At 54.5% G+C, this 21,410-nt stretch overlaps 9 protein-coding genes and 4 non-coding genes across 13 annotated transcripts; 8 read left to right on the plus strand and 5 right to left on the minus strand.

Annotated features, from left to right (window-relative positions):
• Window positions 1-80: 80 nt before the first annotated feature.
• On the plus strand, window positions 81-2,873 carry P168DRAFT_310126 (uncharacterized protein). The gene is made up of 3 exons (XM_024839371.1): window positions 81-672; window positions 747-1,590; window positions 1,659-2,873. The coding sequence occupies exons 1-3, from the start codon at window positions 307-309 to the stop codon at window positions 2,801-2,803; spliced, it is 2,355 nt and encodes a 784-aa protein (XP_024694595.1). The 5' UTR covers window positions 81-306; the 3' UTR covers window positions 2,804-2,873.
• Window positions 2,874-2,930: 57 nt separating this feature from the next.
• P168DRAFT_310127 (glycoside hydrolase family 92 protein) lies at window positions 2,931-5,962 on the plus strand (the record flags this gene model as incomplete). The annotated part of the gene is made up of 7 exons (XM_024839372.1): window positions 2,931-2,935; window positions 3,272-3,426; window positions 3,483-4,126; window positions 4,208-4,530; window positions 4,590-4,729; window positions 4,783-5,332; window positions 5,395-5,962. 7 exons carry the CDS (start codon window positions 2,931-2,933, stop codon window positions 5,960-5,962), a joined length of 2,385 nt encoding a protein of 794 aa, XP_024694596.1.
• A 1,878-nt stretch (window positions 5,963-7,840) lies between these two features.
• P168DRAFT_310128 (uncharacterized protein) lies at window positions 7,841-10,777 on the minus strand (the record flags this gene model as incomplete). Its single annotated transcript, XM_024839373.1, has 5 exons — window positions 7,841-8,462; window positions 8,560-8,993; window positions 9,596-9,790; window positions 9,874-10,500; window positions 10,553-10,777. 5 exons carry the CDS (start codon window positions 10,775-10,777, stop codon window positions 7,841-7,843), a joined length of 2,103 nt encoding a protein of 700 aa, XP_024694597.1.
• Window positions 10,778-11,191: 414 nt separating this feature from the next.
• P168DRAFT_233190 (uncharacterized protein) lies at window positions 11,192-12,466 on the minus strand (the record flags this gene model as incomplete). Its single annotated transcript, XM_024833357.1, has 3 exons — window positions 11,192-11,951; window positions 12,007-12,221; window positions 12,278-12,466. The coding sequence occupies 3 exons, from the start codon at window positions 12,464-12,466 to the stop codon at window positions 11,192-11,194; spliced, it is 1,164 nt and encodes a 387-aa protein (XP_024694598.1).
• A 226-nt stretch (window positions 12,467-12,692) lies between these two features.
• On the minus strand, window positions 12,693-14,488 carry P168DRAFT_133325 (glycine decarboxylase subunit T). Its single transcript, XM_024832699.1, has 3 exons — window positions 14,088-14,488; window positions 12,886-14,022; window positions 12,693-12,820 (listed from the first exon to the last, which is right to left on the minus strand). The coding sequence occupies exons 1-2, from the start codon at window positions 14,471-14,473 to the stop codon at window positions 12,981-12,983; spliced, it is 1,428 nt and encodes a 475-aa protein (XP_024694599.1). The 5' UTR covers window positions 14,474-14,488; the 3' UTR covers window positions 12,693-12,820; window positions 12,886-12,980.
• A 276-nt stretch (window positions 14,489-14,764) lies between these two features.
• Window positions 14,765-15,738, minus strand: P168DRAFT_317508 (putative beta-1,6-glucan biosynthesis protein (Knh1); the record flags this gene model as incomplete). Its single annotated transcript, XM_024840110.1, has 4 exons — window positions 14,765-14,815; window positions 14,870-15,299; window positions 15,363-15,463; window positions 15,526-15,738. 4 exons carry the CDS (start codon window positions 15,736-15,738, stop codon window positions 14,765-14,767), a joined length of 795 nt encoding a protein of 264 aa, XP_024694600.1.
• A 77-nt stretch (window positions 15,739-15,815) lies between these two features.
• On the plus strand, window positions 15,816-16,546 carry P168DRAFT_289402 (uncharacterized protein). Its single transcript, XM_024836994.1, has one exon. The coding sequence runs from the start codon at window positions 16,051-16,053 to the stop codon at window positions 16,321-16,323; it is 273 nt and encodes a 90-aa protein (XP_024694601.1). The 5' UTR covers window positions 15,816-16,050; the 3' UTR covers window positions 16,324-16,546.
• Window positions 16,015-16,103, plus strand: P168DRAFT_t76. The gene has a single exon. It is a non-coding gene; the product is annotated as a tRNA-Asp (tRNA).
• Window positions 16,547-16,934: 388 nt separating the features above from the next.
• P168DRAFT_t77 lies at window positions 16,935-17,023 on the plus strand. The gene has a single exon. It is a non-coding gene; the product is annotated as a tRNA-Asp (tRNA).
• A 655-nt stretch (window positions 17,024-17,678) lies between these two features.
• Window positions 17,679-17,768, plus strand: P168DRAFT_t78. Its single transcript has one exon. It is a non-coding gene; the product is annotated as a tRNA-Asp (tRNA).
• Window positions 17,769-18,118: 350 nt separating this feature from the next.
• On the plus strand, window positions 18,119-18,205 carry P168DRAFT_t79. The gene has a single exon. It is a non-coding gene; the product is annotated as a tRNA-Asp (tRNA).
• Window positions 18,206-18,451: 246 nt separating this feature from the next.
• On the plus strand, window positions 18,452-19,541 carry P168DRAFT_326299 (uncharacterized protein). Its single transcript, XM_024841110.1, has 2 exons — window positions 18,452-19,023; window positions 19,110-19,541. Exons 1-2 carry the CDS (start codon window positions 18,490-18,492, stop codon window positions 19,440-19,442), a joined length of 867 nt encoding a protein of 288 aa, XP_024694602.1. The 5' UTR covers window positions 18,452-18,489; the 3' UTR covers window positions 19,443-19,541.
• A 49-nt stretch (window positions 19,542-19,590) lies between these two features.
• gwt1 (putative GPI anchor biosynthesis protein Gwt1) lies at window positions 19,591-21,309 on the minus strand. Its single transcript, XM_024834251.1, has 2 exons — window positions 21,139-21,309; window positions 19,591-21,075 (listed from the first exon to the last, which is right to left on the minus strand). Exons 1-2 carry the CDS (start codon window positions 21,232-21,234, stop codon window positions 19,666-19,668), a joined length of 1,506 nt encoding a protein of 501 aa, XP_024694603.1. The 5' UTR covers window positions 21,235-21,309; the 3' UTR covers window positions 19,591-19,665.
• Window positions 21,310-21,410: the final 101 nt, after the last annotated feature.

Consider the following 21,410-nt stretch of genomic DNA (forward strand, 5'->3'; position numbering starts at 1 on the left):
TGTTTCCGCCTTGTTTCCCTCTGTTGCATCATTTCCATACAGACAAGAGTAAATCGAACTTAAACAACACCAATAGAATATATAAATAATAAGTATCTATCCATCTATCTATCGATTTGATCGCCTGTATCATGCTCTGATATCAGCACAGCCAATCACGTGCCCGCCTGTCCCGCATCGCCTCCTTTTCGCTCCTTCGTCCTTCCTTCTTCCTTCACTTCGACTTCATCTTCTCTTCCTCTCTCTCCTCTCTTCTTCTTTCTCCCTCTCTCTTGTTTTATCTTGTTATCCTCCCCCTCCATCTCCATGCCCCTCTTCCGTCGCAGCAAGAACAAGTCTCCACCTACTTCCTCTCCTGCATTCCGTTCCGTTGAGAATCTCCTATCTAACCCCCCTGGCGTCGTCGATCTCGACCGCCGTTTCTCCGTCTCCACTACCCAAGACGCCTCTACTAAGCCGCTGCCTCAGCCTCGTTCTTCGGCCACGCAGCCCTCGTTTCCTCGTCGCGCACAGTCCCAGCGACGATCTCAGAATTTCAATTCTCTGCCCACGGTGAACCCGCCGGTCCCCACCACCACTTTAAATACCACCGCTTCAAGGACACCTACTACCACTACTACCACTACTACTACTACTACTACTACTTCTTCTACTGCCACCACCATTCCACCGGTACGAACTGCTTGCTCCTGCTTCTCCTGCGGCTACAGCTGCAACCCTGCATCGATGCTGACTCCTCCGATCAGTCGTGGCCCTCGTCTTCCGAGGATCAACTCGAAGATCAAGAGCTTCCGACCAAGTCCCGTCGGAATCTCTTCTCGCGACACCCCGCCAATCCCCCGCGAGACCCACCCAGTTTCTTGGGACGCAATCTGTCCGTGAGGAAGCCGTCCCCCTCGGACCCGCGTCATCGCCGCCCGTTGTCCCTGGACACCACCGCCAAACCCCATCAACACCACCATCACCACCACCATCGTCCGGCGCTTAGTGCCCCAGACGATGCAGTAGAACCCCATCAGAATTCCCCCGAATCACCCATGCCGCACAACGCTGTCCGACCGCCCCATTCACCCCTCCCCCCACCCCCCGCTATCCAACGTTCGACCACCGATTCTTCGCGCCTTGAAAGCATATACCGCCCCTCCCCCGTCGAATCCTCGCGACTGCCCTCCGAGGGGAACGCCAGCAACCCGCACCTGGACCGTCTCTTGCACACCCGACCCCCGTCCCGCCAGTCGCTCGGTCCGCCATCCCCGCTGCCCCCGCAACCACCCCACTCCGAGTTCTCATCTGCAACCTCGCTGAGTGGCATGTCTGATCGCCCGTCCGGCGGTTCCCCGGCTGGTTCGTCCGCCAACGCTGCCGCCTCCTCCGGCGGCCATTCGCCGTACCCCCAGGGCTCCGCCCCGGAAACTGGGCTCCGCGGCAATACCGCGACCCCGCCCCACTCGCAGCAACAATCCCAGTCGCAGCCACCCCCACCGTCCTCTGAGTCCGGTCGGAGTCCTCCCACCGCGCCCAGCAACCGGGCGCGGGAGGAATCAGCGGACGTGGACGTCCGCACCTTGGTCCAGAAACATGACGAATTGCGTATGTCTTCTCTTTGTTATTTATTTCATCTTTCTATCCCGTGATCGGTTCCACTGATGATACAACAGAGGCCAAATATTCCAAGGTGAAACGCTACTATTTCGAAAAGGAAGCCCAGGTGCAGCACCTGCAGAATATCGTCGCCCACCAGCGTATGGCCGTCTCGCGCACGGTCCTAGATGATAATGAGTATGCCAACCGGTTCGGTCGCCTTGAGGGCGCCATCAAGGACCTAGCCTTCGCCGTCCGCAAGGACTGGAGGAGCCTACCCTCGTGGCTGGTCGGATTCGTGAACGACGACGCCCATCAGACGGGCACCAAGGAGATGACCGCCATCGGCCGGGCGGTCATCAGCCGCTGGCTCGTCGACGAGCTCTTCGAGTGTCACTTCCACCCGGCCCTCGAGTCCTCGCTCAGCCGCCAGCTCAAGAGCATCGAGATGAACCTGCGCCGGCAGCAGGGCCAGACCACCACCGAGGAGGACAAGGAGAATGCCATCGCGCGCATCTCCAACTGGCGCCGCACCACGCTCGACGGGCTGACCGACGCGCTGCAGGGGCCCGCCGCGGACACGTACCGCGCCGACCTGATAGAGCGCCTGGTGGCCAACCTCGTCGCCACGCTGGTCATGCACCTGGGCGATCCCCCGCCGCCCGGTATCGACAACGGGGTGCGGATGATCGTGGAGAACGCCGTGGGCATCGCCGACAGGATCCCGCTGGAGTCGCGCGACATGTGCATCGAGTATGTGCTCCCCGGCACCCCGCTGCGGGAGATGACCATGAAGGTGGAGACGGGCATCCCGCCCCTGACCGGCGTCAGCGGCGAGGCCATCTCCGGCGGGGCGCTGCGCGGCTCCGTCGACCAGGATCGGTCGCCCGAGGGGCCCGGCCCAGACGAGATCGACGCGGATCGCGAGGACCCGTCGGGACCCGCGCCCCCGGACGGCAAGCAACGGCGGTCCATGTTCACCTCGCTGATGATGGGTCGCCGACCGGTCCCGAATGCCGCGGGACCCGCGCCGCCGGGGCCCGCCGGATCCGCCGGATCCGCCGCGGGCACCAGCGGCGAGGGCTCCCGGCCCGTGGCCGAGGAGCGAGGCGGCACGGCGGGTCACGGTCGGGTCCGGTTGGCGTGTTTTGTGACGGCGGAGGTGCGTGGACGAGGACCGATGAACGTGCTGGTCAAGTCTCCGGTATATACCATGGATTGAACGGGTTCTGTTATTTGAACCGGTGGTCGTGTTGACTAGCGTAGTATGTCAGGAGAATGCATATATATATATATATATCCCATGTCAGATCGAATGGTTGTAGACGTACCCCGGGGTGGTTGGAATCATGTAGTCGTCGACGGTTGAGTCGCAATCACGACCGGGGTCACCCTCATCCCTGCCATCGCATCTCTCATCAGGCCGACCGAATGCCAATCTTGGCACATTTTCACGCGTTCCACCGGCCAACATTCCACAGTCCGTCTGTGTTCCGTCGCACGACGGCCATTCATGTCCGTTGGGTCTGCCCCTGTCTACCCCTAGACACGGCGGGAGGCACAGGCACAATGCATTCCACCGGGAAATTGCACGGCGGGCGAAGGCTGGCGGGCCAGCATTCCAGGGGGGCCCTTGGTGTTATGGCCGAGGAAACGATCAGCCCGTTCGCTGAAGCTTCCAGAGACTCAGTCTTTCGTCCAGCTTTCTCTACGAACGGACGACTTTGAGGATGGTTTTTCGGGCCTTTTGCGCGCTACTTTGCGCCATCTCAACCGTCCAAGCAGCTCTTCCAGACGACGACGTGCTCCAATATGTTGATCCTCTCATCGGCAGTGCCAATGGCGGTATGGCCCTATCCCCGGTTCTCAGAAGAAACAAACACCCATCTAATCCCATCCAGGCAACGTCTTCGCCGGCGCGTCCCTACCCTACGGCATGACCAAAGCCGTCGCCGACACCGACTCGGGCAGCAACCAAGGCGGCTTCGCCTTGGACGGCAGCAACATCACGGGCTTCAGCAGCCTCCACGACTCAGGCACAGGCGGCGCACCATCCCTAGGCAACTTCCCCCTCTTCCCATACACCGAGTGCGCAAACGACGACGTCAACGGCTGCACGTATCCCAAGAAACAGCGCAAGACGACCTACGCGGCGGACTCGGTTACCGCGCGCCCGGGCTACTTCGGCCTGACCATGACGTCGGGGATTCGCGTCGATATGACCGTCTCGCACCACGCGTCGCTCTTCCGCTTTGCGTTTCCCGCCGCGCAGGACGCGAGTCCGTTGATTTTGCTGGATTTGACGGATCTGTCTGATACGAGGCAGGATAATGCGAGTATTGCGGTGGATCCGGACACCGGGCGTATGACGGGCTATGCGCGCTTCTTGCCTAGCTTTGGGAGTGGTGATTATACGCCGTATTTCTGTGCAGACTTTCAAAGTCGTAGTCCGCTGAGGGATAGTGGCGTCTTTGTCAACTCGAGGGCTAGTGCTGGGGTGCATGATTTGAAGATTTCGAGGAGTATTAATGGGTATCCTCTTCCGGTATGACACACCTACGATCTATATATCAATATATGTAGTCCATGATCCCATATTTGGGGGGATTACTGACTGATCCCACAGGGAGGCGCATTTGTCCGATTCCACGATTCCCAAGACAACGATATCCTGGCCCGGGTCGGCCTCAGCTTCATCAGCATCGAGCAAGCCTGTCACAACGCGGAGTCTGAAATCCCGACGTTCGATTTCGACGCCACGCGCGCGGCGGCTACAGAGAGATGGAGGGAGAAGATGGCGCCGATCCGTGTGTCGACCACGGGGGTGAATTCCTCGGTGTTGACCAACTTCTATAGTAGTATCTATCGGACGATGGTCAATCCGCAGGATTATACGGGGGAGAATCCGCTGTGGGGGAGTACGGAGCCTTATTTTGATTCGTTTTACTGGTGAGTCTCCATCCAGGCCACGGTCGTGGTCATTTCCTGGGCCAAATCTGACGAGACAGTCTCTGGGATTCGTTCCGGTCTCAGCTCCCATTCCTGGCTATCTTTGATCCCTCAGCGCTGAGTCGCATGATTCGATCTCTCATCGACACCCAGCGCCATCTGGGCTGGCTCCCTGATTGCCGCATGTCACTCTGCAAAGGTCCGTCACATTGAACCCTACCCTATCTCAGGCACCACAGCTAATATCCACAGGCTACACCCAAGGCGGCTCCGACGCAGATATCGTCCTCGCAGACGCCTTCGTCAAGAACATCACCGACGGAATCGACTGGGAAGCAGGGTACGCCGCAGTAAAGCGCGACGCCGAAGAAGAGCCCTACGACTGGTCGAACGAAGGCCGAGGCGGGCTCGCGAGCTGGAAATCCCTCCACTACATCCCCGTCGAAGACTTCGACCACATCGGCTTCGGACCCATGACGCGCAGTGTCTCGCGCACGCTGGAATACGCGTACAACGACTATGCGATTGCGCAGATCGCGCGCGGGCTGAACCTGCTCGACGACGCGGAGCACTACGAGGGGACCTCGGGGTATTGGAAGAATCTATTCCGGGAGGATCAGACGTCTGTTGTCAATGGAAGTGATACGGGGTTTAGGGGCTTCTTCCAGCCGAAGTATTTGAATGGGACGTGGGGGTACCAGGATCCGATGACTTGTTCGAATTTAGATAAGAGTGGGACGGCTTGTTCGTTGACGAACGATGCCGCTGAGACTTTCGAGTCGAGTATTTGGGAGTATCAATTGTATGCCTTCTTTCCCCCTTCCCTCTCTTGATTCCTTGCCAGTATCTAACTAACAGGAACAGCTTCGTCCCCCACGACATGTCCAGCCTCATCGCCCACCTCGGCGGCCCAAGCAACTTCATCCGGCGTCTAGACTACCTCCACGACAGCGGCCTAACCTACATCGGCAACGAGCCCTCCTTCCTAACAGTCTTCCAATACCACTACGCCGGCCGCCCCGCAAAGTCCACTGAACGCGCCCACTTCTACATCCCACGGTTCTTCTCCCCCACACCAGCCGGACTCCCAGGCAACGACGACTCCGGCGCAATGGGCTCCTTCGTCGCAATGAGCATGATGGGTCTGTTTCCGAACCCAGGCCAGAACGTGTACCTTATTACAGCGCCGTTCTTCGAAACGGTGCGCGTTACGTCGCCGCTTACGGGGAAGACGGCTACTGTGCGCGCTGTCAACTTTGATCCCTCTTATAAAAATATTTATATTCAGGAGGCCAGGCTGGATGGGGTTCCGTATGAGAAGAGCTGGGTGGGGCATGATTTCTTTACGGAGGGGAGGGAGCTGGTGCTTGTTTTGGGGGGTGAAGAGAGTGCGTGGGGGAGGGATGATGTGCCTCCTTCTTTGGCTGGTTGATGGAGTTGTATCTTGTTATTTTTAGTAGTAGCATTGTCTTTTTCTAGATGATTGAAGAGGATGTTATTACCATGGTTCGAAGAGGACTGGGTATGTAGTAGACCGTGGGTGGTGCATGTTACATTTGACCTGGATTTGATATCCCGCAAGCGGTACCCCTAATCCTATACAGATACTACGTAGTGGCTAACCATCAATAAACGGTTCAAACAGATAATACAATTAGAATCAAACAATAGAATAAAATCAAAAAAGACAATCTAAACAGCCTCAACATCCCCCTTCCTCTCCCTCCCATCCGTAATCCCACCCTTCCGTCCCATCCTAATCCATCCCCGAATACCACCCCCCACCCGCTGCGCAATCACCCCCAATCCCACAGAGTAATTGAGCAGCGCTGTCAGCGCCACTGTATACCCTATTATCTGTCGCGTTGTAACGGGGGTGTCCCAGATGAGGACGGCTGCAAACACGAGCAGGATGTTCTTGGGAATGCTGACGAGAGTGGTGGTCAAGCCGGAGGTTTGTCTGATCTGGTTTTGTCAGCCTATACTATAATACCACATATACACATATATGTATACGTATATATACACATATATGATGTAGAGGGGGAAAAGAAACATACCAACAAAAACACCACCACATTCAAGATAAACCCCCCCGCAGCATTCAACACCAACAACCCCACCCCCGTCCGAAGCACCGCCTCCCACGAGAACGCCTCCCACTCAGTAAACCACACAACAACTGCATTGATAGCCGCGCACATAGGCGCATAGTAATACAGACTCACGAGCGGGTCCATCGACCGCGCGGGATCATCGTCTGCTAGCAGGATCTGGATGAGAATGAGCCGGTTGGCGTCGAAGGCGAGCGCCGCGAGCTGGAAGCCGAGACCGGGCCAGGAGAAGTGCAGTTCGCCGGTTGTCGTGAAGGCGATGCTCGCTGTGAGGATGAGGATGTTGATGAGGGAGTTTTTGGAGGGTGTGGACACGGCCCAGAGCCAGCTTGTTAGGAGGGTGATTACTGGGCCGGTGGCCTATCTTGTTAGTATATACATATATATATATATATATTGATCTCTCTCTAGAGAGAGGGAGAAATGGGGAAAATAGAGGTGGGGAGGGAATACCTTCAACATCTGCGAAAATGGCACACTCAGATACAGATAGACCATATTACTGCAGATCAAGCTCCCGCTGTTCAGCACGGCGATGGGACCCAATGTGCGAAAGAGGAGCCCCGGCGTCAATTTGAGGCTCTTTCGACCGTCCAGTAGGGTCGTCGTGCGAGCGAGGACCTGCGTGGCCAGCGTGGCGAAGATGAGGTGCCATGTTGGGAGGATGACGGCTTGGTTTGTTAGAGATTATTCTCTCATGTCCGTCGGGGGACTTACGGAATTCTGTATACTATTAGTTGGATGTATATAGATGGATGCTATAATGATACTCACTGAATTGGGCCGTCTCAATAATCCATTTGTTGAAGAGGATGGTGATGTTGGACCAGAATATCCATGATCTATACAGATAGATGTAAATATTAGTGAGTTAGGGCTAGCATGGTCAGGATACATACACCACGCAGAACGCAGTCGACCACGACCGACTTGTCTCGATCATTGTGTTTTACCGCGTACTCGAATATCTGTCAGTCTGTCTACATGGTTAAGTACTACTTATTACTTGTAGATGATTGTGGATCAATGTCACAATGGATCGGATCAATGGCACTGCGACTGTTACCTCCATCTCGATTCGTCCACCGAACCAGATTTGTTGAATGGAATTCAGAAAGTACTGCAAAAGGAGAACCATTGTTTTAAGTAAATTAAAATTATTAGAAAAGTATATTATAATCCAGTATAGTGAGATATCACCACGAATGCGTACAATATGTGATAAAATAACTCGGCCAAGCATCCACATCCATCACCCTCTTACACTCCTCCGGATCGAACAACGGATTCTCCCACGCCGCCAAACACACCGAGTCCTTATCATCCACCCAGCTAAACGGATACACCTGTTTCTGCGGCAGCAGCACCAACCGATCCTGCAGATCGGCAACGTCCTCCCCCTGACAGAAGAGATCCCACCCAGGCTTCCACCGCTGGATCGCCTCGCAGGCGTGTGCCCGCGCCGTGCCGTTCGCAAACTTGTCGTAGTACCGCCCGATGACGGCGCTGAGGGCTCCCGGGCCGGTCAGGCCCTCGACGGACCCGTCGCCTGTGCCTTCGGGCTGTTCGAGGACGTGCAGCACGGGAAGTAGCCAGAAGGGATGGCCTGGGGGAGACGCCATCCATCCGTTGGGTACGGCCGCTGAGCTCTGCAGGTCCTCACTGTGGCTCATACGGCCGAGAAAAGCCCGCTGCATGGACTCTGGGGGGCTCTTTGTGTCCATCAGTGTGCCTAGATGGGGTGACAGAGAGGTAGCGTAGCTGGCGAAAAGGGCGTTCGAGGAACGGAGCGCTTCGGTGTCGACGTCGGCGTACATTCTATATATCATCTTAGTACTCTCTTTTTCCCGGCAATTTTTTAAAGCAAATCAAGAGTGAAAGAAAGAAAGAAAGAAAGAAAGAGGAAAAGACGTACCCCCCAAAAACAAACATGTACAAATTCCGGATAACATCCGCACGCAGAATCTCCTTCGGCAGCGCATCGTACGCGTCCAAAAACCACGGAAAATGCGTCTCGACCAGCAGCCGATTCGTCTGGTCGTCCCACAGCACGTACTCCCAGTCGGGGTTGTACCCGCGCATGGTATTCACCCAGCGCTGGGCACGCTCGGACATGTTAGTCCCTGCAGGAAACCATGTCTGATGGATGATTTTGGGGATGGAGGTGTAGTCTTTGTTAGCCAGGGGGCGGGATAGGAGCAGTTCTGCGGAGATTTGGCGTGCTTGGGGTGGTGTCTTTGTTGTTGAGATGAAGGGGGCTTTTTGGTGGAGACGGTGGGAGACGTCTTGGGGGAGGCTGTAGATGAGGGCGAGGAGGACGGCGACGGCGAGGAACCATCGCAGGTAGCGCTTGGAGGAGCGTTTGGTGGACGGGCCGGTGGCCATGTTTACAGTGTGTATATTGTCTGTGTAGATCTGTGTGTAGAGGTGTAGAGGTGTAGATATATGTCGGTCATACGGAGAGGGCAGATTTAGATATATATAGATCGCGATCGATGTGGAGACGATGCGACTGTCAGGTCGTATTTGGCACAATGCCATCCTGATCCGGCGATCCTAATCCGTTAATTCTTTTGTTCTCTCTCCGGTGGGGGATTGGGTGGATGTTCAGATTTTGGTTCTTGGACTTTGGAGTTCTGAAGTCTTATTTCGTCTAGTAGACCGGCTGCAACTTAGGGCTATATGCAGGCTGATTTGACTGAATTCATAATCTGATGAGCTATCATTTACTAAAAAACACAGAATTTATATAAGAAAACGAACGAATAACCAACAGTAAACTTTATAGCCTGCATGAGCTATTATATACTAAAGAACACGAAAAACGTATACGAAAAGAAACAAATATTCAACAGTTAATCGTGTAAATCACTGCGCACCACCTCTCGCCACCACCTTCATATATCTATACAAGTCAGCCAACCAAATCATATAGAGGGAGAGAATAGAACATACAGCGTCATCCCCACCAGAGCTATGACAACCCCACCAATACTCTGTCGTAAGACCGGCCGCTCACTCAGTGCCCATCCCAGCCCAACTACAATACACGTCTTCAAGTGTCCGATGACCGTGCTGCTCACAGGGCCGATCCCGTCGATGATGTAGAACTGCGAGACGTTGACTAGGCAGGCCAATACACCGCTCTACTTACTTCATTAGACTCTCTCTGTTTCTCCCTCTGTCTCCTTCTCTCTGTCCGTGTGTATGTCCGGGGGGGAGAGCTCACCATCAGAATAGACCCCCACAGTGACGATGGCACCATCGCAGGAGGACCCTCCGCAAACGGAGCAACGCAAGCCAGCAACACAGTCGCCACAGGCGCCTGATTCAACAAGAGCTGCATGCTATTGAGCTCAAAGTGGCGGTGATACCGCGCGATGAGAGCCGTGTAGAGTGCGCTGGCGAAGACGCCCGCAAGGGCAAACAGCACGCCCTTCGAGGAGGTGGACGCGGCTGCCACAGAGTCAGACGCCGGCAAAGAGTCGTAGTATGTGACGACGCCGACGCCGAAGCACAGCGTGGCGAGCGGGGGGACGGACGCAGATGGGATGGTCACGCCGTAGAGGAGGAAGTTGAGGAGGACGGTGGCTGGGGTGAGGAGGAGGCGCACGAGCTGGTGCAGGATGACGGAGGAGAAGGCGAGCGAGAGATTCTGAAGGACGACCTGCGAGCTCATCAGGGCTACCAGGGGCAGGATCTGGTAGATGGGGATGGGCTTGCTCTGGAAGGTGCCGCACCACGGCCGCGAGAGTGTCCACAGCGTCAGGCCGGTGATGCAGAAGTGGTAGGCTGCAAAGGCCATCTGGCAGTGGCCGAAGGACTCATGAGCGAAGATGGATTTGTTAGTGAATATCTATACACCCTTGTCAGTTGGATTCCTGAGACTGAGTGTAAGGCTGACCTACAATCGACACGGTCGACACGACATTCACTGCGATCCAGATGGCGAGATTGCGAGGCTGTGAGTCCTGTCCATCTACCTCCTTCTCTTCCCCCGTCTCCTGGATAGAACAATCCGCTTCTTTGCCTGCGTTCTCGAGCGCGGAGAGCCCGATAGGAGAACTAGACCTCGACCACAGGGTGTCCGCCCACCCCTTCTCACCGTTGTTCGCGCTTGCTGTGATATGCATGGTATCTCGACATTGAACGTCTGTACCCCATCTTTACTCCGCTGCGCATGATTCGTTCTTTATAGAATCGATTTCCCCGGCGATGTCACTCCAGTCGGACAACAAGGTCGGGATGACTCGTGGGTCAATCCCACCCTTCCATCAACCATCCGCAGGAAACGCTGCATGACCAATGGCTATTGTCTTGAGAAAGGAACCAAGTGTCGATGGTCTAGAGCAGACGCTGACCCAGACCTTCCATCTCCAACATGGCCGTTTGCGGAATGTGTCTAATCTAGGGTTGTATGCGTGCCCCATGGTGGATCTCTCAAATTACTAAGATGAGCATCAGCCAGGGACGTGAAAGTGAACATGAAGAGAAGATGAAGAGAAGATAAAGAGAATCAATTCCAAGTCTCATAAACAGCCCACCCCCTACCCCCTCACTAGATGCCCCCGGGGATACACAAACTCATCCAGATTCATCTCCCTATCCGACCACGGCACGTCCTCATCCCACTGCGAATACACCGTGCGCTCCCCCGCCACCAACCGATGAATATTCATCCTCGTACTGTAGATCAGATTCCACGCCTCCTCCCCATGCACCTGATCCCAATCAAGCACATTAATATCCGAGTCCCGCGCCGCCGACCCCGCCCGGCGATACGTGCCCACGAGGTTCGGAAACGGCGCGTAGCACTCGATCCGCGTGCGGTTGGGATGAAATCCGCAGAGATCACTCATCGCATTATCGATCGCCCCCTCAATGTGATCCACCGACAGCTGCATCAGCACGTTCTGCGCCCCCCGCTTCGACACCGCGTACCCGTACGTGCAGCACCCCATCGCAGACCGGTACACGAACCGCGTCGAGTCCTCCGGATACTCCGGGTACTGCTCCTTCCACTGCTCCAGGGGCCCGCCCCAGGTGCCGCGGTGCTCTGTCCGTGGCACGGTCGGGTCGTTGGGGATGGCGTAGAAGTCGGTCTCGCTGGAGTTGGGGCCCGACGCGCACCCGCCGATCCAGAGAACGTCCCAGTCGACGCCGTAGGGGGCTTCTTTGGAGATCTTGCGCGTGCCTTTCAGGGCGTGGAGCCCGACGGCGAACTCTTGCAGTTGCGCCCGGAGGGTCACGTCCCAGTCGGCGTCGTCTTCGAGGATGAGCGCTGTCGAGTAGCCATTGGAGAGCATGCTGCGTTTTATCAGTCTGGGTTCGTCTGCTACCTGAGGGGTTGCGGGGGACGGACTCGTTCAGTGCATTCATGTGCGCCCGCCAGCAGCCTACAGCCGCAGGCTTCATCAACGTCAGGTTATAGCCCTGCGGTAGAGACTTCTCGTGCAGCTCATCCGGCCGGACTCCATCCATCCATTGCACCGTGATTCCCGAGACTGCAGTCGTGAGGGCCATGAAATCCCGCTTGTCCGTTCGCTCCTCCAGCCCAATCGCGTAGATATGCTCGAACTATAGTCGTAAGTCACTACTGTCGACAACCAGCGACACGGCTCGTAGAAGCTTACCCCCAGAGTACGGTTCCCAATATGCCCAAACACGCCATCGCTGAGCGACCGGCGCACGAAATCAGACACCGCATCCGACCATGACGCCTCGCGGGCTTTCTCGAGGACGGTGGCGTAGAAAAAGTAGAGCGTGCATGTCACGAGGAGGATCTGCAGCGCTCGGCAGAAAACCGATTTTCTAGTTTGCATCATGTTGAACTATACTGTCCTTCACCGGAGATGATGCAGAATGATCTACATTCGTAGTTATTTTATTCATTTTAAATGAGAAAGAGCGAGGGGAGGTCAGAGGGTGCGAGAAATCGGGAAAAGCTCTGGTATGTGAGATGGACGGAAACGGCCATTCGATTCACCCACTCGCTCTATCTTGCAAGACAGATGTGGAATCGCCTCCTTTAGGAGCTCTGTCGCTTACCAGAAGCGGTGGGAGAGATCACAATCGATCTTAATCCGAATCATTCATGGGGGTGTCGCACCATTGATTGACAGGTCGAGCCATGCGGCCGCATTCCAAATCTCGCCTCGATCATCCGAGAATGTCAGCTTGTCAGAATTAGTTCTGGAAAATGAAAAGGAAAAGCCTTGTCAGTGCCTCAGTGGCTGCTCACAATCAAATTCTGCCGTCGCTAAAAATTCGTATAACTATATGTACATGCGGGACGTCGTTCTAAACCGGAAGAAAGAAAAGAAAAAAGAAACAAGATCATGCCTTGGGACGGTAGAACTTGCTCTCAATCCACGGCATCGCCGTCACCACGGCCTTGCGCACCTTGTTCCGCACAACCACTCCAACCTCGGTGCCCTTCTTGTGCATCCCGTTCTTCACGTACCCCATGGCGATGTTGGTCCCGCCCAGCGAGGGGCTCGGCAGACCCGACGTGATCACGCCGATCGGCGTCCGCGACTCGTCGTTCAGGTCGACCAGGAAGGCGCCCTCGCGCGCCGGCGGGCCCTTCTCGACCGTGAAGCCGACGCGACGCTGCGAGAGCGTCTTGGCCGGAGAGGCGAGCTGGGGCCGGATCGTAGCCGCACCGTTGAAGGGCTTGGCCGCCGGGTCGCGGCGGTCCTTGCCGACCACCCAGCCCAGACTAGCGCCGGGGGGCGTCTGCGACGTCGAAATGTCGCTGCCGTAGAGGCACATACCGGCCTCAAGACGGAGAGAGTCGCGCGCCGCCAGACCAGCCAGGCGCACCTGGGCCGGGTCGGCCAGCAGCAGCTCCGTGACCTTCTGGGGCAGACCCGCGTCCTTCGCGGTGGGGATCGAGATCTCGAAGCCGTCTTCGCCGGTGTAGCCGGTGCGCGACACGAGAAGCGGCTCGGCGGTCTGCTCGCCCCCGGGCAGCGTGAGGTGGATCTCGCGGCAGTTGCCGAAGTAGAGGGTGCTGAGGTCGGTGTCGACGGCGTGGGCCTGCAGAACGGAGGCGGCCAGCGGACCCTGCAGAGCGACCAAGCCGCGGTTCTCGAGGATCTCCCACTTCAGGCTGTCGGGGCCGTGCGCGGCCTTGTAGGCCGAGATCTCGGCCTCCAGGAAGGCAAGATCTTCGTCGCGGCGGCCGGCGTTGGTGACGAAATAGAAGGTGTCGGCAGAGCGGCGGGTGATGACGCAGTCATCGACGATACCGCCCGTGCCATCCTCCAGCAGGCACGATAGCGTAGATGTGTTTTCCTTCAGCTTGTCCAGGGACGAGGGCGACACCTTCATCAGGAGATCCATCGCACCGGGACCGGAAAGTTGATGCTGCACCCTGTCGAGTCAATCGCGGTTAGCAAAGCCTCTTTTGCCCATTACAATTGGCATTGGATTCCATACATATGGCTAACGTCAAAGACACTGGCCTTCTCGCGGGTCCACATATGACTCTCAACATGGCTGAGATCCGAGTACTGCAGGGGCATGGAAAACCCGCCAAAGGGCACCATCTTGCCGCCATGTGCCACATGCAGGTCATACAGCTGGGTCTTCCTCAACGGGGTGGAGGGGGAAGCATAATGGCGGACTGCGCCTTGCTGGGAGAGTGCGGGCGCTCCCCACGGACGAGGGGCAAGCGAGCGTCCCAGCGCGGGGAGACGCGATGACGTCCGTTGCTGCCGAGCAAGCAATTGGACGGAGGCATTGGCCGCCAGGGGACCGCTGGTGGCGACGGATCGCGATGCCACGAGGTGAAGACCTCTTCTCAAGGGTTGCACAGCCGACATGTTTAGGAATTGAGGGGTTTGGAGAGGAGGAAAGGGAGGAAGAAGTGGAAATGCAGGATGGAATGAGAAGAGCGAGGCGGAGACCGGGAAAGTCACGTGGCGATAAGGCGGTCCTCGGAGAAGCGGGAAAGTCTCCATGTGATTTTCGTCTGTTCTTTTGTTTACTGGATGATCTACAGTATGACATCACAGCGGACGATGTAGATATGATTACAGTTTGAAAGAAATACAGTACAAGTACCAGTGATCCCACGCTCACCTCGGACTATTGCAGGACAAGATCTAATCCGTTCATCCCTCACGCTTGCCCTTCGAACCATGCGGGTGTGGAGCCGGGGCAGCCTATTATGCAAATCGTTAGCATATTATTCATCCATACAGAGGCAGGAACCATACAGTGTTCTCCATTTCCCAAACAGTACGCGTCGGGTCTTCCGACGTGGTGGTCTCGACAGTTGGCTGGGGAAGGTGAGTGATTGCCACGACGTACGGGCTGGTTGGGTTCTGTGGTGTCGGCTTGACATTTTTGGGCGGAATGGTCGTTCCAGGTGGCTTGGGTTGGGGGGCATATCGTGTCGGCCCTGTCTGCAAGCTGTAGGGGATTGTGTAGCTTCCAGTGGCCTGCGGTGCCTGCGCTACTGGTGCCGCCTGTGCTCCCGCCGCTCCCTGTGCCCCCTGCGCTGCTAAACCTTGTCGTTTCTCCAGGGACCCGTTTTGGGATTCTTCTTGCAGCCTCTCTTCGACAGCATGGGCGCCGAACACGGAGAACCGCTGGGACAAATTGATGACGGAAGCTTCGGGGCCTGTCGAGTCCATCTTGAGGAAGCTAGACCAGTGTCAGCATCCTAACAGTTTCCAGTTCATCGCCGACCGATTTTGTTGTCCTTACTATGCATTTGGTTCGTGGCTCGCGAATTCGGGGTCGATCCTGAAGGAAACCGAATTGCCTCGCGCAAACCTCGCCCCTTGTACAAGGGTTGATAATTCCGTCTTTAGAGGTCAGTCTCTGGTTAACAGACCACTGAGCATTACATGGATGTGAAAAGTCTTACGTGGGTTCCTGGTGTATCTCCACCGGTGCAGAGGTATAGATCGTACGTGGTCAGGTCCGAGATTCGAGGGAAGCGGCCTGTGTCCCTCCAATGCGCCGTCACGACATCTCCAGCTTTGAATATGGTACCTGTCGTCGGGACAACAAACTCAACATCTGCGAGAACCGTCGAAAGACCAGCGAGGAACAAAGACAGGGATTGTATGAGTCGCATCGTGAACAGAAGTGAACCCCGGAAGACAAGAATCAGTCAAACGGGTTGGAGGGAAAGCAGAGTGCGCCAACCATTGAAGCGTAGACGAAGGAAAGATGGACCAACGCAAGAAGGGAGAATGACCAGGAGTCGAACGAGGGATGGCATGCTGAGATTGTTTGGGTGATGCATGGATTCCTGTAATGTTGTTTATGTCCGACGATTCCGCCCTTGATTCCAGGCTGCCTTCACTGACTCTAGACTTAAGTCATTTTAGAAAAGCCGTTCTTTAACAGATCCTTGATGGTCTAGTGGTTATGATTTCCGCTTGTCATGGTTTATCCAAACAAGCGCGGGAGACCAGGGTTCGATTCCCTGTCAGGGAGTTCTTTTTGCCGATTTAATACTATTCCCCTAGTATTGGATCGCTTGTTTTTCACTTTTCTGTTCAACCTTTTTTTTAAAAAAAAAATTTATGTCGGTGTATTGCATTTGAGGGCCATAATAATGTTTCATATTGGAAACTCCCAGAACGGTTGCCTCTTCTTCGCTGTCTCTTTGCTTTTCGACAAGACGATCAGGTTGACCCGGTCAAACTATATATAAACGAGCAACAAGCCTTCAAGTTCGCTCCGACACAACCCTACTTCAAAAGAAGATAATGCCTGTCTTCCACCATACCTATAACTCGAAAAATCCCATATCAAGTCCCAAAAATGAAATCTCGATATGAAACAGGCAAAGTTCTTGCCATGGGTGGAGTAAATAAAGTTGATGCCTGAATGCTGCCGTAGTATCCTGGCTGCATAGCCGGATGCATATATGACCCATGATTAGAACAGCGAATCAAGGAATTTTACTCAGAGCACTTGAACATTCAATGACAATAGATCATAAAAGAAACCGCATTTATCGAATCCCATCCTCAATGGTCTTTGCTCGTTGTACTGCTGTCCTGTCCCACCACTACAGAAACCTGCTGTAACCTCAAGCTATGTTCGATTACAGCAACCCCTTTCATTCCTGGCCGATTTTACAATGTCGGATGGCATTATTGTACCGAGACATATGGTACTATATTTGTATCCAATATCCACACCCCCCAAGCTGTCAGAGGAGACGCACGATCTATGCCTTTCGCTCCGAGCATAGTGAGGTAGTATGTTAATGAGAGAGTGTCTCTAATATTACAAAGGACTTGTTGATTATATAACAAGTCCTTGATGGTCTAGTGGTTATGATTTCCGCTTGTCATGGTTTACCCATACAAGCGCGGGAGACCAGGGTTCGATTCCCTGTCAGGGAGTTCTTTTTGCTAATCATTCCGGATGATTATCGTCAGTTTTTAGTGATCTGTGGCTTTAGATTTAACACATATTTTTTTATCACACTGAGTAGGGATTTACTTACGAAGGCCAAAAGGATTATGACTCCCTTGCGATTCTCTTTTTATCTGCAACAGTCATGAACGCGGTGTCACAGGCATCTGAGCATGAGCGCAGTGTACGAACTTAGCCTGCCTGCAGTAGCACTTCTATGTACTACCTAGTCACAGAGTACTCACATTAAACCAGCTGATGTATGGTATCACCACGTGATGCTATGCTTCTTCATGTAAGTAAACTGTCCCTAGTCGATGATTAAAGAGTCTATGGAATATTCACATATCAAGAATTTGAGAGTATTTCAAACCAAGCCCGTGAAAGCATTAGCCTGGTAAACAAACAGACTAGTATTAAGGATTTGGGCATTCCATACTGCAATACCTGTGGTGTGTCTTACTGATTAGTTATAGCAGAGATTACCAAGGCTAAAGTCCCAATGTGTTTGCACCGAGTCTGTACTGTATCTGGGTATTAACTTGTTTATTATTTGCAATCCGAAAGTGTATTATTGTGGTTTTGTTCCCATATCATTAGGATGGAACAACAGGCGTAAAGCTCAGCATGCTAAATAACAATTCCTTGATGGTCTAGTGGTTATGATTTCCGCTTGTCATGGTATTATCCATACAAGCGCGGGAGACCAGGGTTCGATTCCCTGTCAGGGAGTTTCTTTTTTGCTTTGTTGCTATATCCATCCTCATTCTCCTTGCACGTTCTCTTCCTCTTGTCTGGTCTCTTTCTCTCTTATCCTTTTTTCCTTTTACCTTTAATTTGGTTTCTTTTTTTCTATCAATATATTTTTCTTTCGCTTGTCTTATTCTTTTTTTAATTTCTAATTTATTTCACTCCCATTGTTCTTGTACCATTAAAGTATACCTCAAACTTAAGCCACAACCGCAGGTCATCAACTGGCAGCTTGGTGGGATACTCCCACTCCCGAGACCGAGTGGGGCGATGCTCGGCACGCCGCGGCGACAGCCGGATAGTAGTCAACCGCCAAGCAATACTATAACAAGTCCTTGATGGTCTAGTGGTTATGATTTCCGCTTGTCAAGAATTCCTTACAAGCGCGGGAGACCAGGGTTCGATTCCCTGTCAGGGAGTTTCTTTTTTGCCTTGCTGCTATATTTGTTTTTTTTTTTTTTTTAATTTTATTTCCTCATCTTTCATTCTTTCCCTGATCACTGGGCTGGAGTCAATTGCGAGATGCCTAGACACCTTAGTTTGCAGATAGTTAATGTGATGACTGCATAATATTATGTATATTCAATTGCCGGGAGTGGAATGCCAATACCTCACCGCCTTCACGTCTCTCTCACTTTAACCTCACTTTTGGTCCTCCATATAATCCGACAACACCCTCAATTTCGTTTCTATCCACCCTCCAATGGCTCCCTCAACGATTCTCGCCGCCCGGCGACCCCTCCTAACCTCTATCGCATCCGTATCCCGTCCCTCCCGCACAACCCTCCGACCCATCACCCAATCTCCTCGCCTCTACCACTGCCAGCACACCCGGCCCAGCACACCCACGACAAAGACCACGACCCCCTCCATCCCCCGCAGGAAATACCACTCGACGCACCAGCCCACTCCAGACCACGAATACACCAACTCCCAGACCACCATCCTCACCGCCGCCCTCCGCCACGTTCCCCAGCTGGGTTTCACCCGCGACGCCCTCACCCTCGGCGCCCGCGATGCCGGCTTCCTCGACGTCTCCGTTCAGCTCCTCCCCCGCGGTGAATTCGACTTGATACTCTTTTGGCTGGCTAGTCGGAGAGGCCTCCTCCGCGCTGCTGTCGACAATGGCCTGTTCCGGAAGAATGGACCCCGCGAATTGTCCGTCGAGCAGAAGACTAAGATGCTCATTATGGAGCGGTTGCGCATGAACGCCGATGTGCGGAATCAATGGCAGGATGTTAGTTCTCTTCCCCCTCTCCTCCATAACCACCTCTACACTACACATAATTACACATATAAAAGTCCAAACGCTAACAAAAACAGGCCCTAGCACTCATGTCCCTCCCCAGCCACGTCCCGCTCTCCCTTTCCGAGCTCCACGCCCTCTCAGACGATATCCTCGCCCTCGCCGGCGATACCTCCGTCGACGCCTCCTGGTACACCAAGCGTCTAGCCGTCTCAGCCGTGTACGCCTCCGCGGAGGTCGTCCTCACCCGGGATTCGAGCCCCGATCTCGCTGCCACTGAGGCCTTCGTCGAGCGCCGCTTCGAGGATACCCAGGCGCTTGGGGATAAGGTTGGTGGTGTGAAAGAGTGTCTTGGGTTTATGGGGTCTACTGCGTTGGGACTTGGGCGGAGTTGGGGGTTGAAGATTTGATTTGATTTTTTGCTGTGTTGTGTAGCTTGCTGGTTTTTTCTTCTTCTTTTATATATCTTGTGTTAATAGTGTTATATTATTTACTCTACTTTATCATTGATCTCGTGGATATATACGTATGTGGTTATGCCCACCATACGATTGTCATGCACTATTAGATTATCTTTTATGCATCCGCGGCGACTCAAAGCCCCACTATATATACAAACAAAATAGTAAAGAACTACAAGGTAAGCTTGACATCAGCTACATCCAACCCCACCGCAACACCCGTCACAACAGCCGCATACCCCACCAAAACACCCACCGCCTGAGCGGTACTCATATCCAGCGTATTAAAGCCCAGATTGACAGCGCCCGTCAGCAAATTCGCAATCAAAAACAGCGCCAGGCCGTTCCGGTTAAACGCCGCCATGATGCGACTCGTCGCGAACGCCGTGCGCTCGCGCTCGCCGTCTTTGCCGGTCGCGCGGTGCACGGAGGGGAAGAAGAGCGTTTCGGCGAGGCAGAAGAGGAGGAGTTGTGCGTTGTTGAAGGCTGATACCCAGAGCACGTAGGGCATGTTTGCTAGGCGGCGCGAGACGGGGATGTTGGCGCCGTAGCCGAGGGCGTAGGTTGAGTTTAGCAGGAAGAGGCCTGTCCAGAGGAGGGTCTGGATGGCTAGGCTGAGGAGGACGTTCTTGCGCGCTTGGGCGGGGGATGTGCTTGCTGAGGTGCCGCGCGGGATGACGCGCATGCCGGTCGCGCGGCCGCAGAGGAAGATGGCAAGGTAGCCTAGGAAGGAGAAGATGCCTTCGCGGTTCTTGGAGAGGAGGTCGGGTCCGCGGGGGGATACCAGGATGTAGCTTTTGAGGTCGGTCGACTCGAGCGCGACCTGGTAGAGGAAGGCGATTACTAGGGATAGGATCTCGTAAGACGGGATGAGCGCGTATAGCGCGTCGAAGATCTCGACGAAGGGCGGGAGGAGCCCCAGCGTGAAGAAGAAGTTCCAGTGCACGCCGTACTCGGTTACGTGCTCTGCGTAGTCCAGTCCCTTGACGCTGTATAGGCGGATTAGGCCCAGCACGAGCAGTGGGATGGAGTGGCGCATGGAAGATGCGAGTCTCTGCGCGAGCGTGCGCTTTGCGGCGGTGTTGTCGCTCTGGAGTTTGAGACCAGACCGCGCGGACACGACGCCGCCGGAGAAGACGAACGATCCGACGCCTAGGTCCATGAGGGATGTGCCCCAATTTTCGACCTTGGCGAACCGGCGCGGGAAGATGCGGAAGTCGACGGCGAGAATTGCGATGCAGGTAATGATCATCATGGCGCCGCGGTAGGTCGTGAGGAACGGGTGGATGGGGAGGGAGGAGGACGACTCTGATGGTGATTGCTTTGAGGCATCTTTACCGGCTGTTGATGCGCGCGGGGGTTTCGCTTTTTGCTGCGCGCGAGACGACGGCTGGTTGAAGAGCAGCAAAATTGCTGGAGAGATAAGAAGGAGGTTCAGGACCCATGGTGCAGAGGAGTACACCGTTGTCGCGAACAGGATGCCTAGGACATTGAGGAAGAAGTCTGCCACCAGTGCTGCTGGGCTGTTGGGTGTGAAAAAGGACAGTCGAGATTGCAGGACCGACCATACAAAGATCGAGGCCTAGAGTCCACGTATCATCATTAGCATCTCTATAATCGCTAGAAACAGAGCCAGGGTACTCACCGGCGCGACTAAACTGACGGCATTGATCTCGAGGATGGTTCCTCCCGCGAGATTTGACACGAAAGCTTCTTTGCGAGCCTTGTAGCTCGGATCCATATTGTCACTCGATCTGGTCAACCGTACCGTACCCAGGTACCAATATTATCAGATTGAATCGCGAATTTATACAAGATGAAGACAATTGGCAAGATGGAGGAGAGAATTGGCCAGATTGTTTTGACGTGAATCCAATGACATAATGCAGGTCACATGACACACTCCACTACAATCTA

This window comes from Aspergillus campestris (genome assembly GCF_002847485.1).
Source record: "Aspergillus campestris IBT 28561 chromosome Unknown P168scaffold_4, whole genome shotgun sequence".
NCBI lineage: Eukaryota > Fungi > Ascomycota > Eurotiomycetes > Eurotiales > Aspergillaceae > Aspergillus > Aspergillus campestris.